Source organism: Lycium barbarum, chromosome 9 (genome assembly GCF_019175385.1).
Source record: "Lycium barbarum isolate Lr01 chromosome 9, ASM1917538v2, whole genome shotgun sequence".
Taxonomy (NCBI): domain Eukaryota; kingdom Viridiplantae; phylum Streptophyta; class Magnoliopsida; order Solanales; family Solanaceae; genus Lycium; species Lycium barbarum.
The window spans coordinates 79,233,552-79,243,570 of record NC_083345.1 but is presented as its reverse complement, the minus strand read 5'-3'; the positions used below and the strand labels follow the sequence as shown (position 1 = coordinate 79,243,570).

Here is a 10,019-nt window from a genome sequence, read left to right as displayed (position 1 = left end):
ATCACATCCAATTCATCCCAAAGATCTTTCATCTTAGAATGGTAACTAGTACTCTCTCCATCCACTTTTACTTGTCACGTTTCACTTCTCGAGAGTCAAATTGCATAATTTTTTACCAACATTTTAAGATGTATTTTTTTATAATATGTGAAAAATTGCAACTTATAGTATTTTCCGTATAGTTTCTAAATTTTTGTTTTAAAATATTAAATTAATCTAATTTAATTTAACTTCAAAGATTAGTCAAGTTAGACTCTCGAGAAGCGAAACGTGACAAGTAAAAGAGGACAAAGGGAGTAACAGACTCGGTTTCTTGTTTCGGAGTTGCTATTTCTGGATATATTCTTGTGAGACTCGATCTATCAACTCTCTTTGATTTCTGCCCAAATTTTCTTAGCATTCGAAGCATAGACACTGCGGGGATTAATTAACTGGACACAATACTTCCTATCCATGATAAGACAATTGCATTACATCTCACCCACAGTCCCCTCTCAGAGCTAGTTTCATCGATCTGCTCCGCAAGGTATAATTTTGTGGCCTTGTGAGCTTAGTCCAGCTGTTCAGGAGCATCTGAAGCTTGTAGATACAATAGATGATTGTGATCAATCCTAACTGCCGTTCCTTTTGCCATTTTGTTTCAATCTCAAACACCTTTTCTCCAATGGAGTTTCCTTCTGCATATGCTAGTTGTAGGACCTCTGCTATGATACCATATGAAATTATCAAGTACATACAATGGATTAAGCTTGAGAATTACAGAGAGCATAAAGAAATGGATTTTATCTGTGTGTTTGATACAAATGCAAATACTACCAAATAAGTATTTGTAGACCCTCGCTCTTGCCCAGCCGTAGTCCACCTGGCACCTAATCACGCGCACACATGTGCACTTCTTAACCGACTTAACAAACTACTAACAGCCTGCACCATTGGCCCGCCTAACCAATTAATCCTCTAGTGACTGCAATTAACCTGATAGAGTTAGACGTAAACACCATATTTCAGCAGCTTCTTCATGCAATGATGAATGATCGAGAATCGAATTGGTCCAACGAGAAAAAGTCTCTGATTACCAATTGATGCAACTTTCAGGAATTCGATATATATATATATATATAATAGAAACTACCCTCAATACAATAGAAAGAAATACTATCTTAGAAAATAATCAGCCAGAAAATCCTATTTAAAACTTCTAGCATAATTTACCATTCCTAAGAATTTTTGTAATTCTTTAACATTATCTAGTTTATCTGGCATTTTTAAGGCCTTTTTAATTTTTTCTTCAGTATCTTCAGTATATACTTTCCGTGTCTGACATATATTCATCTACATTTATTCAGGCTTCTTGAAAGTCTTCAATTAGCTGTGAATTTCGTGTCTTATTATTTATTCTTTTTGGACATGTATTTGCTAAGTGTTCTACACTTCCACAAGTAAAACATTCCAGTTTATTTTTATAATTTCTATCTGTTCTGTATTTTCTTATATGTCTATTTCTGTCTAAATAGGGTTTTCTGGCTGATGATTTTCTAAGATAGTATTTCTTTCTATTATATTGAGGGTAGTTTCTATTATATTGGGTTTTGTATTTCTTATACTTTTTCTTTTTATAATTGTCTTTATAGTAACTCTAAATAGTGTATACCACGCTTTTACAAAAATTCATAGAGAGAGAGATAGAGAGAGAGAGGGGGAGGGAGGGAGGGAGGGAGTGGGGTGGGGGTGGGGGGTGGGGAGTTTTATTTCATATTAATTTTGGTGTATTTACAATGTGCTTTTATGCACAAACCAAATGCAATCTATCAGAATCTTACAAGCTAACTAACTGCTAGCTCCAGTGACCAACTCCACTATCAACTCTTCTTGACTGCAGAGTGAGTGAGTGAGTGAGTTGACCGAACTCCCAAATTTGTGTAACATAAGGTTACTTGGGATTTTGTATTTCCAAGTTGGGTTGTAAATGATGCTGTAATAACCATTGACTCTTCGATACCTAGTGTAGATGACGAAATTTTATTAAAAGTAAATTCACAAGAAATTCGAATTATATTAAATTCAAGATATATTTGTCCGAACAAATATTATGGGCTAATATAATTGGATTAATTGCTTAAGTCCAATTGGTATGGATTTAATTGAAAGACTAATTCAATTGGGCCAGCTAGTCTATCTTGTCGGACTTCACATGATGAGCCCACTCTATTAGCCCAAGGTCCATGCCACGTGTCAAATGATGTGGCGCGCCAAGTCAAGTCAAGGACCAATAAAATCATGCCACATGCATAAGTGAGCAGCATGTCGAGTCAATAGAAGAACCAATCAAATGTCACCAAGTGTTCAAATGACATGGTTCAACCAATCATATACAAACCCTAGCTCTCCCCTGTAACTATAAATAGGGGTCTTCACAAAGCCAAAGAGAAGAGGAAAAGACATAGAGAAGCTCTCAGCCGCAAGTCTTCCGCATACTAAGAAGTCTTCGCTCCAAGTGGTGAGCCGCAAGTTTCCATACCTCTACGTTTGTGATTAAAGCTCGGCTCTGCATTCGTAGTGAAATATCAACAACAAGTGATTCGTCCATTCAAGAACAAGCAAAAGCCCTTGATTGACGGCCGTATCGTGAGGAGAAGAATCAGAGGATTACATCTTTTTATTTAAGATTTCATAAAGATTGTTACCCCCGCGCAAATTCTTGAAATCAAATATTATTCTTTGTCGCTATTTTTCTTGTCTTGATTATCATTTTCAAGAACGAAAGATTAGTCGCTACACCTAGTATGCAGTAATATAGTAAAGTTGTTCACGGAAAAATGAAAAGAAGAACCTGCGCTAATATATTATGGACAAATTGTCTATAATATAAGAGGGTAAGAGCGTCACTATGGATCTGTAGGAAGAGTATAAAGCAGCATCTTAACTAAATAATAAACCCCCCCAAAGAGTATAAAGTTCAAAAGTTACAGAAGACATGAATACAACATTTTTTGCGCGGATTGTCCTTCAAAGGCACTGGTCTTTAATTTTTGTCCCTCAAATTGTTGGTCTTTAAATTTTGCACTTCGCCTAAAAATCCATGGGTTCCGGTTCGAATCTCGTTCAGTCAAAAATTAAAAAACAAATTCGCAAGACAGAGTTTTGAATTTGCCTTATGCCTGAAGGCAAACTCTGCCTTAAAGTAGAGTTTGCTACCTTAAGGCAAACACTGCGTTATAAGGTAGCCAACTCTACCTTTTGCAGACGAATTCTGCCTTGCGAATATTTTTTTAATTTTTGACTAAGCTTGGGTTTGAATCCGAAACCTATGAATTTTTAAGCGAAGGGTAAAAATTAAAGACCAGCAATTTGAGGGACAAAAATTAAAGACCACCCCCGAATAAGGGCAATCGTGCAAATTGCCCGAATACAACAGGGAGCAATGATCAGCTGATAACACATAAATAATTCATACCTAACCGTTACCTTGGTGAAATATTACAATTTATACCCTTAAACTATACAAACGTGACCCGCATATAAAACCCAATAAAACATGGGGATAAATCGGGTAACACAAGCATACTTGTATACACTATATATTACATATACTAAATAGAGAAACTTAGATCTTAGTTCACTATGATTCTGCAAGGAAGGAGAACACCTGGTATATGCACTTCTTGGAAATAGCTTTCACAGGTCACAAGTTTCACTATAGAACGGGCACTTAAGCTATATCTTTCTTTAGCTTCGACAAATCCCCTATTAAGAACATGTTGAATCCAATCTTCTATTTTCTTGCTGTCACTTAAACATGCAGCTGCCAGAATTTGTTCCAATACTTTTGTGTCGATCTCTAACAAACATTCTGGACCGACAGTTTTGTGGAAGCATAGTCTGATCTCCTTCAACAGCTTCTCAGCCAGAGAGTCGAAATCAAATGGCCTGAAAATCACGGTCTCATCAAATTGTGCGAACAATTGTTTCAACCATGCTGTGGTGTTTTCATTGGCAAAGTCACAGCCAGAATCTCCAGCAAAGTTCTCATAATTTTCAATCTCTTCAGCTGGAAGATTCAAATCTAGGCATGTGTTTGATGCCCTGTGGGCTCGTTTTGCCATCTCTGAGCTTCCGCATTGCTGATCTACACTTTCGGTTGGACCAGTAGTAAGCTTTCTTTTATTCACAAAGATTTGGCTAGACGATCTTTTCCTAGTTGTTACCAATGCACTTGAGTTGGGACTTTTGACATCATCTGCAAGATCAAATGCTATTAGTATCTGGATTTCCCATCCTTTAGCTGCTAATATATCCTCTTCAGAATAGTCAGTTGTTTCTTTGGCAGAAGGAAGTGTGCTTTCTTCAGCTGATATTGATGATGTTGTCACAAAGATTGCATTAGCTATACTAACTTCTCTACCATGAGAGTCCGAAAATCTACCAGTCTTAACAGTCCGGGACAAGCTTTTCTGAACGAGTAGATCAGCTCTATCCACATTTTCAAGGAAAACAACAGATAAGGGGTTGTTCCTCAGTTTATCAGAAACATAATCGACAACATGCTTCCCTCTGAATCTCACATCGTATTGATTCAATACCTGGTGATCAAACAACACGGCTTCATCCTGTAGACTTAGGTCGACACAGATTAAGTTGTTTGTGCTTCCATATAGAATCTCAGCCAAAGCAATCGCGACTTTCTTCTTACCAAGCTTATCAGGTCCAAGAAAGTTGAGCCATACGTCTCCACGACTTGGACAATTGTTTCTTTGATCATTTCTACTTCTGCATCGAGCTATTGTTTGGCTAATGGCATTTACAGCCTCCTCTTGCCAATTAACCTTTTCCGTAAGAGCTGCGTATAGCATCTTGAAATCTTTTGGATCCAATTGCTGTTGAAGAGATTTAGAAGATGGAGATAGAGGAGTCCGGTTAACGAAACTCCTCGAGACCACCTCAGCACTTGCTGAAACATTGCATGATATGTCATGTGCTTGTTCTTTGCTTGGAGAAGTAGAGGCCATGCACAAACCTAAATCTGTTGTCACTGAAGTTACAGAGGTTGGGGAGTTGAAGGCCTGTTCATCATCACCTTGTGAGGGCGGTTTACTAAACTTGGAGACAAAATTGGTGCTTTCAATTGATGAAGAAATTGTGGAAGTCATATTTTTCCTTCCAGTTTCTGCTGAAGATGCATTCTGGTGGCCAAGTTTTTCGTTATTGACGCTTTCTTTGTGGTCTTCAACAACTTGAAATCCTACAACTGATGGGATTTGAGAACTCATCTGGGAATCGCTAGTCTTGGGTAATGGTTGATTGTAGTGTAAACGCTGGCAGAGATTGTCCCATTTTCTCTGCAAACCAGCAATTTTAGCACCCAACACCATCTTATCATCTTTGGCCTGCACTGAAGCCGTATAAAGAAGTTATTACATGATTAAACCACACCAATGTTAATATTTATTCTGCTGTACTGAAGTAATTTTGTTGGGACACAGGGAAGAATGTAAGACTCTAGATTAGTAAAGGTGTTGAAGAACAGAACTACTGGATCTAAACAAAACGAAATACTCCCTCCCTCCCATTTATGTTAAGGTATTTCACTGGTTATGGGTCCAAAAAATTACATAGCATTTTTTATACATAAGCTAAATATATGCAAGTACTAAAATTATCCTTTTAAACGAGTTTTGTTGAGTGTTCCTCATGTACTTTCATATTCACTCCTTAAAAACTAATGAGTGTTTACATCAAGTGAGTCCCCACAAATCATGTTTGATGTCTTTAAAGGAAGAACACGGATGCTGAAAATAAATACTTTCCACAAAGAGAAGTGTGTCATTCTTTTTGGTAAACTACACAGGAAAATATTACATATAAAATAAGGACAAAGGGTGTTATAGTTAATAGTACCAAGAAAATAGCCTATGCTATCATAAGCCAAATCCAAAATCTAGAGATCCCAAATACAAAGAAAAAAATCCAAAGTCTATAGTCAATGCGTTCATAATGCGTATAACCTGATTATGCATATATTTTAAAATGTCTTTTTTGTAGGTACACACCTAAGTCGAGCCAGAAGAAATATATCTAGTTGAACCCATATAAGGTGCCATAAATCCTCCTGTGTAATAGTAAATACTAGTACAAGGAAAATAGAGAGCTGAAAAGTAGAATTGCAAGAAACACAGACCTTCATAGGTGTGTTGAGTTGAGTCATTTGCAACCAAGAAGGCAGACTTGATTGGTAGTGATCTGCAACTGAAACACTGCTGAGTAATCCACTCTTTGAGAGAGCATTTACTTCTTGTTTGCATTTCTCATTGCATAGGTGACACCGGGATGCAGTCTGGTATGAACAGCTTAACGGGCTTTTAATATCACCAGCTGGGGTAGAAAAAAATCCTCCCAATGGCACAAAAGATTCCATCAAGCTGTTAGGTATAAATTGGAGATCAAATTAAACATGTCAAGCACATGGTAATAGAAAGAGATACAATCAAGGCATGGACTCACTGTAAAAACCAAAAACACTTAGTAGGCAACCTGTTAAAGTGTGTACAGAAATTAATATTATACTTGCCGTCAAGAAACAAATTCATTTTTGCTCAAGTCCTTAATGGCACTATTTCTTGAGGTATTTGGACACACCGAGCACTTATTTACGGTGAAGCTCTATTAATAATAAGGGCAAATAAGACACTGATTTGCTAACGACAAGGACATCGATCAAGAAAAGATATATCAAACAATAAAATAAAACAATTTCAGATAGTTTTGAGGCAAATTTAGATTTTTTTCCCAGAATTAATTCTGCCTGCTCTATAAAAGCTCCTGTAAGCAACCTAAATATATAACAGGAAAACATATTGGTCAAGCGGAATTGATATATTCATATAACTGACCCCAATTACTTTGGAATTGAGGCGTAGTTGATCTTGATCGATAGATTAGATATGCTAGTGAAACGATGAAGAGTTGCTAGTTTTTGTTCAGGAACTTAGATTAATTTTGGTTCGTCTGGTTCTGGTAATAATTGAGAATTTTCATGGTGAAGCTAAACATTTCTAAGGTAAAAGCCAGAGGATTTGTGTGTTTTAATTTAAAAGTATAGAAATTAGTTGACAAAGACAGAAGGCTAATAGAAGCAGAGCAGAGCCATAGTTGGTTATGTCTACTCGTACAAGTCCTTCACCAGTATCAGACAAGAGAAAGCAAACAAACTACACCATAAACAAAAAAAACAACAGAATCAAAAAGCTAAGATATGCTGCATATCTAAAGTACATCATACTGAGTTCGACTTCACGGTACAATAATTACCAAAAAGCTCAATGAAATATCAAAAAACTGTGTATCTACTGGAAGAGTTCAGTTTACCTGGATCTGGGAAATGTTTCTTCCTTTGGAGGTCCAGAAGAAGTGATTGTCAAAAGCTGCAAGTCCCAATCTTTTTCTATGTAGGGAAATCTATTCAAAACTTTCAAATATATCTCATACCTCTCCACCCACCCAATCAACCACAATTTCCCTTGATAAACTTCAAGCAAACTTGTCAATTTGCTAACTATATACCTACAAGAATCAATAGAAGCATCATCTCTTGCTAACTGTTTTAAATCCCCATAATTGACAACAAGACAAGGCCCTAAACTATGCATCACCATAATTCCAATTTCCTCAAACTTCAACTTCACTAATTCCTCATCACATTCCCCTTTAACAAACCTTAATAGCTCAATATCGATACGAATCACACTCAATCCACATACCTCAACAGGCAGAATTCCTCCTCCTCTATTTCCTTGTACCATTTCCAAGAAACTATTCATAGCACCTTGTGCACAAGTACCAAGAACAAGTGGATTTTTTCGTCTATTCTTGACGAAAACCTCCCCAATTCTCCTGCAATCATCATCTTCTCCACCCGAAAAACCCAAGAATGGGAAGCGATGATACAAATCTGTTTGATTACACAAAAACATGGGTGGTGGTCCTCTGAATCTTGAATATCTGAAGAGTTGATGAACAGGTCTAAGAATAGCAAGCTTAATATCACAACTCCTAAAACCAGCCTCTCCAAATACTCTACTCACAACAGGGTCATCAAGGATAGAAATTACGAGATTTCGCAACTCAACCTTAACTATTGGAACTGAAGAAGAAGCTGACTGATTCTGCTGAAGCTGCAGCTGTTGTTGATAAAAACTGAAATTCTCTGGCTGCCGTCTCTGATTTGCTTGCGACCGCTTTATGGCTGCCATGAGAGAATTCGAGACAGGCGGATCGTCGACCCTGTTGGGCGATGAAGGTAATCGATCCATTGACACCCCTAAGCAGAGTTCTAGCGCTTTGAATTGGACACGAACGGAGTATGCATTGTTTCGGGTACGAGAACATGCCTCACGTAAACATGAAGAAGGAATAGACGATAAGGAAGATATGAAATGAAGAGACGTAGTTTGAGCATGGCCACGACGACCTGCCATCGCCACAGCATCGTCGAGAGTTATGGAAGCTTCTTGCATCAAGCATTGCCTAGCAGTACTAACTGGCGTCGGCATCTCTGGGAAAGAAAGTACTCTCTTGTGCTAGTAAACGAGAAGACAGAAGTACAGAATTCTTGATATGTAACTTAGTAGTATCAAGAAAACATAATAAAAGCTACAACTATCAAAGAGCTGACAACAAAGTACTAACAAATATATAATGTTATTTGCATCAAATTCTGAAACCTCATGTTGGTATTAGTACAAGTACGGAGTAGTTATATATAATAATACTACAATAAGAAAGAAAGAAAGTTGAGAAATAGAGTGGCAGAACCTGTTAATACAAACATCAAGTGTATCCATCACATGGGTGCTTATTTATGGGATTTTTTGGAAGGAAAGGGAGGTCCTAGGAGATGGTGGGGTTAGATGTTTGTTGATGGTGCTTGACACTGCTGGTGGCTCCTGTTGGTGGTGGGGGAACTTGTGATGGTTATACCAGTAGGGGACCATTGTTTTCTTAGAGAGCAAAAAGGCAGGTGTAGGTGGTAACTGAGTATAGATTCTTGTATTTGAGATCTTTGTGAATTTACTTACTTGCTTATACAATTCTTGTCAGAGATATTGGTCAAAAACATACTTGAAATATAATTTTTCAGCGAGTTTCACACCCCAACTATCAGCTTTTCCTTTTTCCTTCCTAAACTATCACCATTATCTATTGTATGAATTAAAACACACCTAGTTGATTAATTCTTCTTGTTAAAATGGTAACCAATACTCAGTGCATCATGACAGTGAGAGAGAGATGCTCAGTCCACTTACTAAGTAATGGGCCAAATAGGACTCTAAGGTCACTTTCTACTTGTAGAATGGTCTATTTCTAGTGCACCAATGCACCAGCACTTTGCACCCAAATATATGTGAAAAGTAAACAACAGTATGTTCGTGTTGACTCAACAGATTATTCTCCTCTTTCTTTGTTACAATCAATGTTAGTTAAGACTAGATTGTTGTGTTCTTATATAATTCTAAAAAATTCTTAGTTTTTATACTAGGTTTTGAGCTTGAGTCAGGCCTAATATCTTTTTTCTTCTTTAACGTGATATTAGGGTCAGCTTAATTCCTCTTCTTGATTTATCAAACGTTGGCACCCAGTGTTACATTGTTATATCCAACCTTATGTTTGCGGGGTGTTAGGATGTCCTAAGAAGGAATTGACAATTTCTGCCTTATACTCCCCCCGTCACCCCGTCATAAAAAGATTGTCCTCTTTTAATTTGGCACAAAACTTAAGAAATAAATAAAGACTTTTGAAATGTGTGGTTCAAAACAAGCCTTAGATATTTGTGTGGCTGTAAATTATCTCATAAAGTTAAATTGTTTCTAAATATAAAAAAGAAACAATCTTTTTGAGACATACTAAAAATGAAAGAGGACAATTTTTTTTTGAACAGAGAGAATATCATTTTGGACCATCCTTACTAAATGAATTAACTTTTGAGTTTAAATTAGGCCTAGAATATAATATGTTTAACAACCTTA

The 10,019-nt window shown here is 36.9% G+C and overlaps 1 protein-coding gene across 1 annotated transcript; it reads right to left on the bottom strand.

The window, feature by feature from the left end:
* Positions 1-3,427: 3,427 nt before the first annotated feature.
* LOC132608997 (protein SMAX1-LIKE 7-like) lies at positions 3,428-9,181 on the bottom strand. Its single transcript, XM_060322831.1, has 3 exons — positions 7,363-9,181; positions 6,176-6,416; positions 3,428-5,384 (listed from the first exon to the last, which is right to left on the bottom strand). The coding sequence occupies exons 1-3, from the start codon at positions 8,544-8,546 to the stop codon at positions 3,612-3,614; spliced, it is 3,198 nt and encodes a 1,065-aa protein (XP_060178814.1). The 5' UTR covers positions 8,547-9,181; the 3' UTR covers positions 3,428-3,611.
* Positions 9,182-10,019: the final 838 nt, after the last annotated feature.

What these genes read in the sequence shown, in the direction of transcription:
- LOC132608997 (XM_060322831.1), bottom strand. Translation starts at nt 8,546, where the DNA reads ATGCCGACGCCAGTTAGTACTGCTAGGCAATGCTTGATGCAAGAAGCT. An exon ending in GAAACATTTCCCAGATCCAG is followed by an intron (nt 6,417 to 7,362) that starts GTAAACTGAACT and finishes TATACCTAACAG; the next exon opens with CTTGATGGAATCTTTTGTGC. An exon ending in AACTCAACACACCTATGAAG is followed by an intron (nt 5,385 to 6,175) that starts GTCTGTGTTTCT and finishes GCTTCAGTGCAG; the next exon opens with GCCAAAGATGATAAGATGGT.